Below are 17,395 nucleotides of genomic sequence, written 5' to 3'. Positions count from 1 at the left end.
AGCTCGACTCATATTTTATTCAATAAAAATTTGTTTAAATTAGATAAACCAATAATCAAATCAAATTCATAATTTTCAAACTCAATATTAGTTCAAATAAATTTGAACAGCAATGCGTTCAATTGGACAACAATCATATGTGGCCCTAGTTGGGAGCAGAGGGAAACGGAATGGTAGTATTACAAAATATAACAAACATAAATATAAGGGATAATTACACCTTCGAGGTTTGTTGTAATTATACGTAAATTATCATGATTTGAAAAATTAAAGTTAGTACTCTTGATATTTATTTTTATCTAACAAATAAATCTATTCGTTGGTCAAAATTCACAAAATTTGCTGATATTAGAAAAAAAAAATTTGAATGAAAGTCTATATCAACCCTCGATTAACTTATTATGCGTCAAAAAAATATTTTTGTAATTATACTACCCTTGTACGTTTTAACATTATAATGCATGTGAGGAGGTATATCTTTACCCTTATAAGGATGATTTGATCAAAAAAGATTTGTTTGACGTGCGTTAAATCATTAACAAATCAACTGTGGGCAAATATAATTTTTTTTACAAATATCAGTAAATTTCTGAATTATTGATGTAGGAATTTATTTGTTAGATAAAAATAAATATAAAAAATATTGAATATAATTTCTTATTATAAAAAATTTACCTATAATTATACTAAAATTGAGATGAAAATGTTGTAATCACCTCTAAATATAAACCGCGCGCCAAGCCAAAAAAAAAAAAAAAAGGGAAAAGATTGAGCACCCAAAATCAAATCGAAATCCCATTCACTCGCGAGGAGGAATTGAATAAAAAGGGGGAAAAAGAGAAAAGAAAGCCCACGCGGCCACGCCTCTGGTTTCGCGCACGATAACAGCCGCCCACCTCCCCCGGCGCACGTTAGCCTCCCCTCCCTAAGCGGTGGCCTCTCATCTTTCTAGATCCTCCAAGTCAGCCCCCCGCCTGCCCCTGCCGCCCCCTTTAACAACCCTACCCCACCGCTTCCCCCTCTCTCATTCATTATGCCACAACCACTCACCACCACCACCCCCACCCCCACCCCCACCAGATCTGTTGTCCTGCGCACCCCCTTCCATCCCCTCCCCTCCCATGGCCACCATCTTATCCCCATCCTCCAACTCCCCCCACGACCACGACGACGACCACATCCCCACCGCCACCCTAGCTCTCCCCTCCATCGCCACCGCCTCCGCCTCCCGCCGCTTGCCCCCGCCCTGCTGGTCCCCTGACGAGACCGTCGCCCTCATCGATGCTTACAGAGACAAGTGGTATTCCCTCCGGCGCGGCAACCTCCGCGCCAACCACTGGCAGGAGGTAGCCGACGATGTCGCTTCTCGATGCCCCGCCAGCCCCCCTAAGACCGCCGTCCAGTGCCGCCACAAGATGGAGAAGCTCCGGAAGAGATATCGTGCTGAGATCCAGCGAGCCGCCGCTCACGGAGGGGTCCGCCGCTTCACCTCCACGTGGGTCCACTTCCAGAGAATGCACTCCATGGAGAAAGGCCCCAATCCTTCCCCTCCTTCCTCGGACGACGAAGAGGAGGATGATCATAAGAACAGCATCAAACGAATCAATGATTTGTATAATTATAATAATCAAAAGGGTAATTTCGGAAGTCAAGGGCTTGAGAGTAACGGGGCAACAAGTGCTTTTCGAATCAAGATCCCGGGTCGGGCGACTACGGGACCTTCTGGGGCGAAGGTCTATTCTAAGTTTGATGAGATGGGTGGTCAGAACCCTAATTACCCTAACCCTAGATTTGCTAATTCTGTTGCTGGTGTCAACGGAGCTGCTTCTAGTAAGGTTTTGAGAGATGCGTTTGTCGGAAGAGGTGAAATAGGAAAGAGGGTGGGTGAGATTTCGAAGAAAAACAAGGGGGATGGGGTGGGCGAGGTGGTGGCAGCGATACAGGCATTGGGAGAGGGATTTATGAGAGTTGAGAAGGTGAAGATGGATATGGTGCGACAGGTTGAGGAGATGAGAATGGAGATGGAGTTGAAGAGGACGGAGATGATACTCGAGTCGCAGCAGAGGATTGTGGAGGCATTTGCAAAGGCAATATCTGAAAGAAGTGCTAAAAGGGTTAAAAGAAATTCCACTCCTCCTGACTGCTAAAATTGGATTATGAGTGAAAGGTTGGATATTGGATAGTGTATCTCCATCTGTATGTAACTTGAGACTTGGAATTCGGATTTTCTTTGCTTAGAGGTGGTCTTTTCCTGCTCTATCTGATTGTTAACTTAGGCATTTGGAAGTTAGTTGGTCCTAGCTTGTTCGGAAGTTGGTGTAGCTTGACCTTGCTTTTTGATCAAATTTTTTTTGAAAGGTATGGTCTCTTGAATATGTAAATCAGAGTTTCCATTGTTGAATTCATAAATTTTCAGTGAAGCTTCTTCCTTTATGAATGTTCGTTGACAATTGGATTGGTTTTATGTTGATGATTTCTTATTCTCTAAAAAGGAGGTGTATCCTTAGCATTTGGCTTGTAAGAACTATATTTCCAAAATCTGTATGAAGAGTGACAGAGAGGAATATGGAACGGAAATATCAGTTTGAAGGTGAAGAAAGATTTGAATTTCACCATAGAAAGTATGAGATTACAGAGCTTGCAATCTAAATAACTTGCAGGTTACTTACTGTAGCTGTTATTGTAAGCAGTTCTCCGTTATGGCAAGACCCACCATTACCTGGGGCTCGTTGTTTTCTTCAGTATTCCGCAGCTGCAAATTGTACAACAGGGAGCTCTCAGAGTTGGAGCATTCTTGTTTAGTACATGTGCGCGCATTGCAGAGGGGTGGTGTTTATTATCATGTTGTTTTCTGTTCTATGTATAGTCCATGCTACATATTCTCAGTTGTGCTTAGGGGATGTCTATTTCCTTTCTGGTTAGTTGCCTTCAATTGCGTGGCTGCATAATCACTATTTGACGAGCTCTTGACTTCTTTCGTTCTTTTTCTCTTGGGTCGTGTAATCCAAGTATTTTGTGCTTAGCTCATTACACAGGTACTTCAAAATCTGATTCTGGGATAGTAATTGAGAATCTGCGACTTGATCAGAGAGAAATGTTTAAACTGCTTGCATCGTCCCTTCTTTCATCTCCCAATAGATGATGATCCGGGGCGTGCACTTCTTTCTTTCATCTCCTAATAGATGATCAAGTAGTTGTTTGTCTCATGGTTGCCACTATGTTCTGAATTCTTGAGTGCTCTCCAGTAGCTTGTAGTGCTGCAAGAACTATTTTCATTTATCATCATTGTTTTGTGGACTATACACAAAGCTTGAAGGATGACTATGTTCCAATCTTCCTAGTCTTAGGCGATACAATTCAATATCTGTTACTGCTGTTGGCCAGATTTGAACTAAGGTTTTCCGATGGCCTCTTTCTAGCTATAAACCGCCTTGAACTTCTACACTTTTACATCAAAGCTGCGCTTGCAAGAAATGCTGGAGTCAAATTTGCTGATAAAATGCTAAGTATTCATACTCAATTGAAGTTCATACAAATTTCAGTAGAATATACTGTTCAACTAAGCCCATACATCACTTGTAAAGTTCTTCAAAACTCGAAGGAGAACTTTTCGAACTTCTTCAAGACTTGAAACAAAAAGCTTCGAATGCACTTGACCGGTCCCTCCATATGCTTCTGACTTTTGAGCACACTGCCGAGTTTTCTACCTGCTTTACTCCATTCATGTGCAATTCAGATCTGTATTAAGCGTCTACAACTTTTGAAAACGGAACGAGAGCGTCCGAATAATCTAGTCGTCTAGTTTGAAATCCCTATGTTATTTTAAGTCTGTGTATATGAAATCAAAGTGCAACTGTGGTTGACGACCACGTTGAGAAGCTTACGGACTTTCAGGATCAAAATCAGACAAAAGGATGGGATCCAGAGGGGAATTGAACCCGACGTGAATCGAACACGCAACCTTCTGATCTGGAGTCAGACGCGCTACCATTGCGCCACGGATCCGTTGTGATATTGCTTCCGCTTGTAATATATAAAATCGAGGTTTTTACCTTTGGCTTGGACTTCCCATGCTATCAAACACAAGACGATCTGGAAAAGCACACTGCTATAGGGACTCGCATTCGCCTTAAACATCGGTTTATCGCACATGCTCCTTGAAACTTATAGCCAGTGCCGGGGAAATACAAGGCGTAGAGGAGCGCCCAGGAAACAAATTTACCATTTGTTTTGTCTGCTATAATAACGTATCATCTTTCAGCTTAAAGTTCGGCCCAACAACAAAACAGACTCGGGGCTCATTCCAGAACATTCAAACTTCAGAAGCACTAAATTACTACCTCAATATTATGTTATATCTTAGAGTCATCTGTAAATATCATAAGCAGTTAAAAGCGAAGGTTTTGTGCCCAAGCGAGTAATGAAGGTTAAATAAGTCCCCTGCTATTGCTCATTGCAAATCAAAAGGAAAAAACAATCACTCCCTCGATTGTATCATTTCTTAGATCGTTGCACGCAACCAATGCTCCTAGTACACAAAGCAACCCCACATTTAGATCAGGAGCAACCAATCTTGGACACTCAACATATTTCTCAGATCATTCGACACAAGCTGTGTCTCTTAGATTGCTTCGCCCAACCAGCATTGCAAGTTCACAAACAAAGGAAAACATGACAAATGTATGAAGCCCCCGAAAACAGATGAAGAAGCCTGCAACCTCATGAAAGCTACCTACGACGGTGTGAGAGCTCTAAGCTTAGATGAGAAAACATGTGTCATCTCGATTGCACAATCTAAATAATGAATTTAACACCAACTGTAAATGAGGGTGCATAAAAATTCAACTGGTTCTTACAAATAAAAGGAATCGATTGCATTTTGTTTACATATTACAAGAACCGTGCCATGTTACAAATTACATTCTTCAAACTGCCAATCTAAAACTCAGAAAATTGCGATCCTACCTTACACATTTACAAAATCAGAAGGAAAAAAATAGAAGATAAACAAGTCACAGAGCACACATCGTCGAAAAATTCAACCACTAGATCCTGCGACCAAAACTTTGTTAGGTAAATACAATCCACCTGCCTCTAATTTTCCAATCTAGGGCAAATAAAGGACCAACATCCGGTGCCTAATTGAAAAGTCGGAAGATAACACCATGATGCATGTCCAAGTCATTTTTTTCTTATCATTGCCTTTTAGGCACCAATTTGATTGTCACTGTTTACTACATTCCTAATTGTAAACTGAGAATTTATCTTTTATATAAGAACCACACCAAAAGAGAGGACAGGAAAAAATACAAAGATATTAAAATAGCATAATCAATTAATTATGATTAAAACAGAAAACCCACAGCTATTATCTGAATAATTACGTTGACACCACCAACACATGATGCCCCACTAAAAAAACAGGTGTAAGAACAATAAAAACATCACAGGTGGAAGGTATACAAAATGAAAGACAAAGCATAATGTCCCGTCTTAACAATCTGAAAGTCGATAAGGCGTAATTATACTATGGAAAACCAAGTGTTTTTTTCAATTCTATACAGGGGTTCAGAAAATCAAGGTTCAAGAATGCAACAAGGTAGGTGCAACATTTCAGACACTATATTTGCATTTCACACATAAAGATATCGCACCACCAACATTCCACTGTTCATGAAACACTTTTGAGTAACAATTTTAATCCACACAAATTCTCGAGTAGCACCTGGATTTAAGAGTCGGAACGTCAATGAATCCAATTACAAATCCATATGACTTGCACGATGGGATTCGGATCCTTTAACAGCCACTTCAAGCTACTTTTTACATCTTTATGAAAGACTCTAATAGCAATTCTACCTAGCATATTAGTAACTTGATATTCTTAGCTCCAGGTCCCTTCCTCAATCATAAATCCATTCAGCTGTGTAACCCAAGTAATAAACAGATTCCCCCTAGGATCACATGTCCGTTCACAATTATCAGACTAAATACTCCACCAATTCAAACTATTGGGCAACATGGGATATTTACGGTTAAATCAACACCATAGCAGCCAAACATCGAAAAACTTCTCCATCAACACAAAAAACTCATGTAGAGCTAGTGCAAATCAGATCACCCACCATCAATAACCATTAGACACTTATTAGCGAAAGGAGCCCTCTTAAAGGATGATCATCCCACCGCCAAATCAAGGGAGGCAGCATTAGGTACGAATGGACATATTCAAACAACTGTCTGATCACCATTTGATCTTATGATTCTTATCCATTATTATTCAGAAACATCTTTCTTTTTTAAAAAAAAAAAGGCCTAACAGAAACTAGATCTCAGCATTTCTAAGCTTTAAAACACCAGGAGCACTCAGGCTTGAGATACTAGTATTCAATATCAAAAACATCCCATACAGATGACGCAATCCTCAGATCCAACTACTCAAGTTCCTATAACCCAATTGCTTTGAGGTAAAGTGCTAATATCAGTACCTGCTGAGCAGTGTTGGGCAACAACAAATAAGACATGCCAGAGGCACACAGACAGAACACTGGAAACAAATGTTCACGCAACAACTTCAACAAGCCAATAGCACCAAATGGGAAAGGACATGTACCCCACTGATAACTTAACAGTATCCATGTCTCATCAAACAGATCAAGCTCAATACTTGACAAGCCCGCTACTTCCTACTGATGGGAAAAGAACTTCTTTGGGCACTTTATTGCCCAAACATAAGCCGTTTCCTTACACGTCAAACAATAACTGTAGAAATTAATCATTCAAAAGAACATATCTTGTAATTTAATTCCAAACTTGTCTGGTAAGTCGGATAGTCTAAGGTTCAAGGAGATATAGCAATGGACCAGAGTTTTATCATATCCAGAAGAAACCTTCTTATTTAATTTTAAAATCCTATGAATACTCAATCCACTTTAAATATTGAATGCCATGCCATTATTGCTGAATCACGAGATAGAGAAGACCAGAAAATTTGCTGAAACTTAATAGACAACCTTCTCCGTTATGCTCTGGCCTTCCAAGTTATTCAGTTCATCCACCAAAATTAGAAATGAAAGAGAAAATAATGAACCGTACAAATGGAACCAACTTTCTCCATCCAAAAACTTGAACCAAGTAGCACAACCAACGATTCTTATCTTAACACATGAAACACGTCTTCCAGCTTTTTCCATATTGTTCACCATCTGACCAGACAATGTTTACTTTCCACTTCTTAAGCACACAAGATTTACATAATATTGCACACTAAAAAAGTCTCCCTTTTAGTTCTGAAAAACTCCAGTGTCCTTACAGTAGAGAATAAACGAGAAAAAATCCAACCACGGATCTCAAGCCTGGTGCAAAACATTTCTCACTCTCAATCCATGAAGAGGCTTTATATGTCCAAATAATGCTTCATCTGGAATCTGAGCATCAATATGCAAACTTTCAATAATCCACAGCCTACTGCAGCCTCTTCTCAATTCCACTCTGTGCCATTGACAAAGTCAAGAATAACCACAATGCTCCAAATCCATCGAGCACAACATTTAGCGAGGGGACTTGTAAACTTTGATTTGGGGAAACCATGATTTAAACCCGAAGCAACCATTGTACACTGTCTGGTAACGTTAATTAAGCAAGCTGATGTAGAAAGAAAGAAGGATACATAAAAGAAAGTGGCATACCTCAATAGTATGATCCAGAACCACCACTTCCCATATAATTATTACCACCTAAGCTACGTCCAGGATAGTGTGATGAGTAAGAGCTACCACCAACCTACAAGTTTCATAGACACACACATTAGAAAGTCATGGCAAGCCATAAGAATCATCCACATAAACAGAGTATAAACATACATCAGTTCCCCGAGACATATAATCACCACCGTAGCTTGATGAGTACATACCACCAACATCACTACCACCATAAGAGCCTACAAGGAGAAAAGTGAAACAACACCGGAAAATTGTTTCTGTTTCTAGCAAAAACAAAATCAAGCAAACAAAATTTTAATCTAACAAAATCTCAACCATACCTCCACCTCCACTGTAACCCATACCATGACGGCCGCTATAGAACCCATGAGAATCTTGACTGGACATGGAGCTCCGACCACCGCCATATCCTAGGTTCGACCTCCCAAGCCTGCCATATAAACAAATAAAAGCCAAACGGCAGGCCATTAGTTTTATAACGGAAAGAAAAGAAACTAAAAGGAATGGAAACACTATACAATAATGACAGACCTATCACTATAAGCATCCCCATAATGGGAAGCACTGGTACCAACATCATAATCCAAGCGAGCACGAGAGTGGCGTACTCCTGTCTCAGTATAGCGTGGAGGAACATCATCCTTATATGCATACAAAAAATCAATTTCAATATTGCACATTGCAGATTTTGATAGAGTAGAAAAATTGCTGAGAACATAAGATTGTAATAAGTATTTCCAGCAAATTACCATGGCAGTATATGGACGTTTGGAACCAGAGAGAGTATCATAATCGCGCCCATGCGCCTCACGATAAGTCAGAGGTGGCCTTTCATACCTCTGGTTGTAACCCTGATCAGGATAAGCTCTTCTAGCTGTAGATCGTGATGTACCACCTCTAGGTAAATCTGGATAACCAGATGCTCGAGGAGAATAATCGTCTCTATATGGTGCACGTCTATCAGAAGGAAATCTTGAACTATAGTCTGTAGGTGCTCTGCTCCTGGGGGGAATTTCCTCACGATGACCATAATCCCTATTCAAGCCACTCTTGGGATATTGGGGGACTGTGGATCTACGGATTAGAAACAGTGCAGAAAACTAAATTGCTCTAACACAATGAAGAGATATGCATACCAGGTGGTCTCCTATCATAGGGTCTTGGAACTGGCGCAACAGGTCTGCTCCTCGGAGGAACAGCCATAACTGGCCTTCTATCTCGAATACTGACAGGCCTTTTGAACCCACGATCAACAACAGGTGGAGGGCGAGGTCCAATTCCTCTGGCACCGCGAAGAGGAATACTACGTGAAACAGGACCACCCCATGCACTCCTCACACCTCGAATCGAACCACGAGCAGGACGGAAATCTCCACGAGAGATATTTTTTCCTTTGCTTCTCTGAAGTGGTCTTGACAGTCTCGCCCTAACTTTAGCCTGAAACATGTAGTAATTTAACATAGCAACTCAACAGCATTCACTGAATTCTCATCCAACTCAAGAAGATGAATGAGCAGATCATCTTTTGAGTACTAACCTTACTATCTCCTTCCCCCAACTCCTCATTATTGATACTTTTGGCACAAGTTACTGCAGCATCATGAGTATCAAATGTAACGAATCCAAAATCCTTTCTCCTAGCAGATGGCATATTACGGGCAAGCTCAACCTTCTCAATCTCCCCATATTCTTTAAGCAGTTCCTTAACATGACCCTCATCCCAGGAAGCAGGAAGACCATCCACAAACACTGTTTTGACCTGATCTCAAGGTTATGAGGCCGTAAGCATAAGAAATGAGCAGAGAGGATCTAAAGAGAGATAAGCAACAAGGTTAAGAATTAACCTGTGGTTTTCACCAAGAAATCAGAATTCCAAACAATACCAGCTAAGGTATCATGTAATAGTGTAAAAACATGTGCAAAAAAATATCTTATACTCTAAAAAGATTGCATTCTCATAGGGACGAACATAAAGTTTACAGCCAATCTGGATTCCTAAAAATATAAAAAGTTATGTGAAAACATTTTCTTCAATGTTCAGCTCAAGAGAATGTATCATAAACCAGAGATAGCAGACCAACTGACCATGACAAGACGGAATATAAACGCATCAAATAAGCCAAGATACCACAAGAGAGGAATGTAGCCATTGCCAACCATAGGGTTTTCCAGAATCTATAATGGAGCCACACTTCATGTTGACATTAAATATGATGTAAACTAAGCAGGGCCATGATTCTTCTAACCAAGTAGAGAACTTATCCAAGTACGTACCTGGGCCATGATTTCATCACCAGGGTCAATGAAGGAATCTGCAAACGAAACCTTAGCAGGCCGTTCCACTCCAAAAACAACGTTCCTCTTCTGCAGACGCTTAAAAGCATCCATGGCATCAGATCGTGAGGCAAACTCCAAGAAGGCAAAGCCTCGATTCATCCCCACATTATTAGTGTCTTCAACCAAAGTCAAATCCTCAATATTCTCAACACCATAATGCTTCAACTTCTCTTTCAACTGGTAGCAAATTGAATGCAATGAGAAGCAATTAAGTGACTACTCAAATATACCAATGGTGGAAAAAAATTGGTCTACTTACAACTTCTTTTGTCCATGTCCTGCAGATGTTACCTAAAAATAAAGTATCGCTGTCCTGACTCGGGGTTACACCACACTGCTTGCCATGGACCTGGAATTTGGGTTCAAGGACATGCCATTCAACATATAGTAAAACTAGTACACCTGAAAACTACAGAATTAAGAAAGTACCACAGGATTTTTCAGCTGAACACAAGCTCGTTTTGCCTGTTCCACTGTTGCAAAACGCAAGAATGCAAAACCTTTGTTCTTCTTAGTCTGGGGATTCATCATAAGCCTGACTTCAGTAACTTCACCAACTTCACTGAACACTTCTCTAAGATCATTCTCGGTAGCATCCTTGTCCAATCCCCCAACAAAAACTTCAAACTCTTTGCGCTTGCGTCTTTCTTTGACTACTTCATGATGTTCTTCTTCCTCTGCAGCGTCAACCATCTCAGCGCGCCCCTCTCCTACATGCTCATCATCTTCCTCAGGTTCGAGTTCTTCTCGCACACCTTTCATCTCATCCTCAACCATGTCACCCTCCTCTTCTCCAACAACCTCCTCAGGTTCTTCCTCTATTTCATCTCCCTCTTCTTGAGGATCTTCCTCAATTTCCTTCTCATCATAGTCTACGGCACCATATTCTTCAGGTTCATATTCAGGGTCATTGTCCTCCAAGTCTAACCTTTCATCTTTTTCGTACTCATCAACAGGTTCCTTTGCATCATCATCCTCTGCCACAGAAAAGATGGAAATACAGACATCCAAGGGAAAGTGAACAAATTGAAACAACATATGTTGGAACACCATTTATACCCACTCTTAATAATATGTTGGCCATATTTCAGTTCATCCAGAGAGATACAACATCACCAATATAATAATCCTTCTAAACATAAACAAAACAGATAAAATCCAAAGATTGGAAATAATAGAATGTTCCTCGTATTAACCTTAGCATAGAAATCTTGATAACTTAATAAACCATAATGAAACAGCACCATAAAACCATAACCTAAACGAGGTTCAACCACATCCAACCTTTAGAAGGAGAAGGCAATAAGAGGCAAAGGATGCAGAATATACTCAACCAGACAAATAATTTATCACAATAACTAAAGCTCAAAGAAAGGATAAGGAGATCAACTAACAAGCAAATGGAGCCATTCATTAATTAACTGATTTTACTATAGCAGCCATTTCCTTCATCCAAACATAGCCCACACCACAATCATCTTAACTTAGTCAAAACTCAAAGTCAGGAGTCATGGATCATGAATTGAATTCAGTCTATAATTTGTCCTTTCTCTTTCCAAACAAATGCCAACTGGTTCACATCATGTAGGACTTATATCACTTGTTGGCAAAAAAAGAAAGAAAACCACGAGTAGTCCAAGCAGCAGCAAATGTGGCAGACTGCTCTATGGAGGAGGCTGCTTCTCAGCTCATCCAATAAAACCAGAAACAGGCATACTTTAAAGTTGAAATATACAACAAATGTACTACTTATCACATCATGTAGCAGTTATAGTAATACCTATACATATAAGTCAGTTCCAGTCTGAATAGGAACCAAGATGCCAAACCCTCATCAATTTCTAATAGGAAATAAGTACGATTGAAAAACTAAACCAATCATAACACAATAGAAACATGAAATCAAGTCGAGAAAACCACTTTAGTTACCTGAAATAATTTTAACATGTTTGCAAGACCAAAGGAAAAAAAAAGGAATGCCCAGGGAGGAAAAACAATTTAATTACCATAATTATTTCTCATACCTTTCGAGAAGACATCAGAGCCAAGGGAAAATAATGTGCAAATAAAAAGCAATCAAGAAGTTATTTTTAGGAAAAAGCAAAGGTCAATAATGGCGAAAACGATACCAGCTAGGAGAAGGCAGTTTAATTACCCTAAATAATTAATTCCATTCAGAAAAGGCATTAAACAATGACATGTATAAATGTGGGCTTGGCCCGACACTTGGAAAAAATCAATTGAGTAACGCTAAAGGTCAGATGATGAAAAAACAATTGGATTACCTAGCTAGTCCTTCTCGAACAGAAAAAGACAGCACAACCACGACAAAAGGAATGCCACGTGAAGAAAGCGCAAGTCTTAGCCAGTTATGTTATTACTAACGCTTTAAAGAAGTATGCCCTCTTTGAGAAAGGCAAAACGACAAATGAAAACTTTGCGCCAAATTATTTCCGGGTTGTTTGGACTTTCAAATATATCCTGTTTGGTTATTATCCTTTACAAACAATGCACACTCCAAGAACAGCTCCTCTTAGCATCAGCACCAATAATTTGAAATAAGCATCAGCACCCAAAATTTGAAAATAAAGGCCTATCTTTATCTTTACATCTAAAAAATGCAAATAGTATATATATTTTTTATCATGGCATCTACCAGGGAAAAAACTTCACCTCATCAGACCCAAAAGAAATAAGATCAGGAAGAAGACGCCTGATCCCCCAACTAGAAATTTTTCAAATTCAGTAAACAGTACACAAACAGTAATACAACAGAAGGATACAGGTTTATATAGAGAGTAAGACGATTAAAAGGCAAAGAAAAGCCCCAATAGAGAGTAATATTTCCTAATATTAACCATTGATATACACAAATCAAATCTGGAAATAGAAAAGATTAGCCATTCACCCGACATTCACATGCGAACATATAAAGATACAATATAACACAAAATAACCAGATACCATCACAAAATCAAAGCATAACCTTGACTTACTCTTTATGGAAGCATCTCGATTTTGCTCCAGACCTATCTCCTCCTCCGCCTTTACCATTTCCTCTTGCTCCATCTCCTTCTCTTTTTCCTCCCTAATTACCGGCGGTTTCTCTTCTTCAACCCTCACCTCCTTCAATTCTACCTCCTCCTTGTCTTTCACGTTCGATTCCTCAGGCACCGCTTGTACCTTGGCAGCCGCCGCCGCCGCCGCCCTTCCCCGCACAGCTCTCTTGCTTCCTGGACCGGCCGGAACTCGCTTTGCCGCTCTTGGTGGCATCCTTTCTCGCGTAATTTAGTATGTATATATGTGTAGCCCCAGAGAAACCCTAGCAATAAGTTTGCAGAACAGACTTCTTACAAAGAAACCGGTCGCTGATTTATATACGGGAATCATAATCAGGTGTTCGCACTTGCACAGGTAATTGTTACACAGGCGCATTATTACTTGACACGTGTAAAAGATTCTGTCTCTCTTGACGTGGAAGCCCGATGTAGGAATTTGATTGGATCACCAGAATGGTACTTTCAACCGCGTAATAGCAGATCTCATGCTTGAACCAGGCGGTGGAAAATTGCAAATGACATCTCATTTTTAGGACAAATTGCACTTCACTCCCTCAAAATATTGAGGTCTTCAACTAAACCCCTAAAAACATACAAAAGAGCTTATAATTCTAAAAATTACGGTACATTATAATAAGCTCTCCTGAGTTTGGTATAATTATAAATACCTCTTATTTTTTTAAAAATTAGAAATAGCCTCTAATATTCGATGAAACCATATAACATTTGGATAGAGGTTTGAAATTGTCAACCTTACTCTTACTGTACTTTTTTTTTCTAAAAATGAAAATGTATAAACAAATTGGACAAAGCGGATACAAAATTTTGAAAAATTATTATTAAAAAAAAAAAATTTGTCCGCTTAATCCCTAAAAAAATTCATAAAATTTTTAAAAATTAGAATTTATAATCCATAAGGGATTTTTGTTAGTTTACAACGAAAAATGGATGGGCACCTAATAGAAACTAACTGATTGAACTAGTTGTTGGATAACTGTTAAATTTTGGGGTATCAATAATTTTTCAAACAACGAGCGTTGTAATCTATCCAAACTTAAAAATTGTTACATATTGCCCCTAATAGATCAATAATGCCCTTACAAATGCTTTAAAATTTATTTTTCTCGGGAAAAAAGTCTTATTTTCTTGATTTAGAGGAGTTTAGTGCTAAATTCAAAAACTTTGAGAAGTAAAAATTTGGTTTTGTTTAGTTACATTTTCATTTTCAATTTTTAATTTTTGAAATAATAATTAAAATAGAACATGTTGGTTTATACGTATTCTTATTGGAGATGCTTTCCTATCATTTTAATTTCAGTGGTTACTTTTTGTTATGTACATACATATATATAATATTTTTTTAATCAATATATTATAAATTAATTTTTTTTTTATAATACTTTGACATGATATCACTAACAATAAAAAAATAAAGCTATTATCTTTATCAAATAAAGAAATATATATTGATTGGACACTATTGACAACATAAAATACAATCTTATTAACAAATCCAAACATATTATCATTTTCACACTAAAACATACACAGAATCGAAAACACTTATGTCTCACTAAAAATTGAAAACTAAAACAAAAACAAACAAGGTTGTGTGTGTGTGTTTTCTTTTTCTAGGGGCAAATAACACGGTAAGTGAAAACATGTTTATTTATATATATTTTCATTAGAAATATTGATTTGACATCACAGTCTAATATAAAATACATTCTCATTAATTAATTCAATCATATTTTCATTCCGGACGAAAACCCACATAAAATTGAGAACACCCATTTCTCACTAAAACTTGAAAATGAAAACAATTAGTGTCTTTTTTCCTCTTTCTGCAGCCAAATAACATGTTAAAGTGGAAAAGTATTTGTTTATACGTATTCTCATTGAAAATATATTAATTTGACACTACAGTCTAATATAAAATACAATCTTATTAATTAATCCAAACATATTCTCATCCACACGGGCACCTATATAAATTTTAAACATATATTTTTCACTAAAAACTGAAATTGAAAATGAAATTGCATCTCCCTCCTTATAATTTTTTAAAATTTTGTTAAACATTTTAAACTTCCAAAATTGTTATTGTTGAGAATCAAGAAGAAAAGAACGAAGATTGTTCCATTTCAAAACAGAAAGAGAGAAAACTCTGGTTTCTACAGCTGTGCATTGACGAAAACTAAAGAAGGAAGAAAACAATTAAAAAACAAAAAAGCCTAACCAACTAAACTAACTAAGTGTCAAAATAAAAAATGGCTAAATAAAAATGTGTTCATGAGAAACACGATTTAAACTCAAACTAAAGAAGGCTGCCACTGTTCTCCTTTTTATATACTATGACCTCTATTTCAACTACGCGACCTAAGCGCAGTCTACGACCTCAGCTTCAAGCACTTCACCACCCCCCTCGCAAGTTGGGCTTGGGTTCAGGACAACCAAGCCTAACTTGGAACGTAAATGAAGAAAAGAAGCACTTGACAAAGTCTTTGTAAAAATGTCCGCAACTTGTTGTTTTGAAACTACAAAAGTTGGTTCCTAACCACGTGACAATCTATCTCCAAATATTTGGTTCTTTCGTGAAAAAACGGGATTTGTTGTGATGTGCAAGGCTGCCTTGTTATCACAAAAGCATGAGACAGAAGTGTCAACTTCAATTCCTAAATTGTTGAGTAGATACAGTAGCTAGGTTACTTCACAAGTAGTTGTAGTCATGCTCCTGTATTCTGGTTGTCTACTTTTTAATCTTCCATGATATAGGACTTTCACCCAAGAAAATACCGAAACCTGTCAAGGATCTCCTAGTTGATTGGCAAGCAGCCCAATCTGCATCACAAAAGGCTCTTAGCTTAAAATCCAAATTCGAAGAAAAGAACAAACCTGTAAAAGTGTTGCCCCTCAAGTATCTGACGAGGTGTATAGCAACATCCCAGTGCTATTGGGAAGGATGTTTGACATGTTGACTAAGTTGTTGAGCTGCGTGGTATATATCAGGTCTAATAAACCCAAGATACAAGAGTCTCCCAATTAGCCTTCTGTACCTGTAATGATTGGGAAGAATGCCCCCAGCTTTTGAAGTGAATTTTAAACCTGCAGGCAAGGGTGTGGTGATAGGTTTTCCATTAACTAAACCAGTATCCTTGATGATATCTAGAGCATACTTAGTTTGAGTTACCACCAAACCTTGTGTAGAACATGCCAATTCAAGGCCAAAAAAATACTTTGCAGTCTTTAAGTCTTTAATGGAGAAGAGGTCATCTAAGTACCTTTTAACAGCTTGTATGAGAACCTCTGTTGATGCAGTGACAAGAATGTCATCTACATATAAAAGGAGGGTTACTAAGTTTATACTTGTTTCCTTCACAAATAGGCAATGATCATGACTACATTGTTCAAAGCCAAAGTCCTTCACCTTGTTTGTGAATTCTTCATTCAACTTCCTTGAAGCTTGCTTCAACCCATACAAAGACTTCTTGAGCTTACATACTTTTCCAGGTGGGACTTCACAACCTTGAGGTGGATCCATGTATATGTCCTAGTTAAGTGTACCATACAAAAAATCATTATTTACATCCAGATGATGCAAAGGCCATCCTCTCCCTGTTGCCATAGCCAAGAACAATCTCACAGTGACTGTCTTTGCCATTGGTGCAAAGTAGTCATTGTAGTCTTTTCCTTCAACTGGGCTATACCTCTTTGCAACTAACCTTGCTTTGTACCTTTCCACTGAGCCATCAGGTTTTGACTTCACCTTGTATATCCATTTGTAACCAACAATGTTCTTCCCTTGAGGTAAGGTTGAGACCTCCATGTCTAATTTTTCTCAAGTGCATTGATCTCTTCATGTATAGCTTTTTTCCACTCTATTTTTCTCTTGTGCTTCCAGATAATCCTTTGGCTCCTGCATATTAGACAATCTTTCTACAAAACAACTGTGTATATTTGTCATGGAAATGTCTATAGGTATGGTCATATTAATTAAGTTATTGCACACATAATCATTCATCCTAACGAGGCTTTATGACTGGTCTATTTGACCTCCTAGGGATGACAGGTTCCTTATTTGTGTACTGCCTTGTTCTCTGATTTCTTCTACAAGTTCATCAATGTATTCCTTTTCAATATCTTCATCTTGGCTAATCGTGGGAAGGGGACATACTAATTTATTGTTGCTGACACTAGAGAAGGGAAAAGTATTTTCATGAAAAACCACATCCCTAACTAGATATATGGCTTCAGTGTCTAAATCCATTACTTTGTAAC

The 17,395-nt window shown here is 38.4% G+C and overlaps 2 protein-coding genes and 1 non-coding gene across 6 annotated transcripts; 1 reads left to right on the top strand and 2 right to left on the bottom strand.

Moving 5' to 3' along the window:
- Positions 1–771: 771 nt before the first annotated feature.
- Positions 772–2,433, top strand: LOC105173241 (Alcohol dehydrogenase transcription factor Myb/SANT-like family protein). The gene has a single exon (XM_011094928.3). The coding sequence runs from the start codon at positions 1,122–1,124 to the stop codon at positions 2,145–2,147; it is 1,026 nt and encodes a 341-aa protein (XP_011093230.1). The 5' UTR covers positions 772–1,121; the 3' UTR covers positions 2,148–2,433.
- A 1,500-nt stretch (positions 2,434–3,933) lies between these two features.
- TRNAW-CCA (transfer RNA tryptophan (anticodon CCA)) lies at positions 3,934–4,005 on the bottom strand. The gene has a single exon. It is a non-coding gene; the product is annotated as a tRNA-Trp (tRNA).
- Positions 4,006–4,849: 844 nt separating this feature from the next.
- Positions 4,850–13,400, bottom strand: LOC105173239 (RNA-binding (RRM/RBD/RNP motifs) family protein). Of its 4 annotated transcripts, none has more exons than XM_011094924.3 (12): positions 13,055–13,400; positions 10,488–11,035; positions 10,318–10,407; positions 9,996–10,235; positions 9,259–9,480; positions 8,858–9,158; positions 8,471–8,787; positions 8,253–8,362; positions 8,042–8,151; positions 7,863–7,939; positions 7,689–7,782; positions 4,850–5,052 (listed from the first exon to the last, which is right to left on the bottom strand). In XM_011094924.3, the coding sequence occupies exons 1-11, from the start codon at positions 13,329–13,331 to the stop codon at positions 7,690–7,692; spliced, it is 2,385 nt and encodes a 794-aa protein (XP_011093226.1). In that variant the 5' UTR covers positions 13,332–13,400; the 3' UTR covers positions 4,850–5,052; position 7,689. The 4 variants fall into 4 exon arrangements, with proteins under 4 accessions (XP_011093226.1, XP_011093225.1, XP_011093227.1 ...); XM_011094923.3 differs by lacking the exon at positions 4,850–5,052 and adding an exon at positions 7,086–7,622; XM_011094925.3 differs by lacking the exon at positions 4,850–5,052 and adding an exon at positions 7,086–7,618.
- Positions 13,401–17,395: the final 3,995 nt, after the last annotated feature.

Source organism: Sesamum indicum, linkage group LG11 (assembly GCF_026168435.1).
Source record: "Sesamum indicum cultivar Baizhima isolate 11 linkage group LG11, ASM2616843v1, whole genome shotgun sequence".
Classification (NCBI taxonomy): Eukaryota; Viridiplantae; Streptophyta; class Magnoliopsida; order Lamiales; family Pedaliaceae; genus Sesamum; species Sesamum indicum.
The sequence above is the reverse complement of the archived record's forward strand: the minus strand, read 5'-3'. Positions and strand labels throughout refer to the sequence as shown.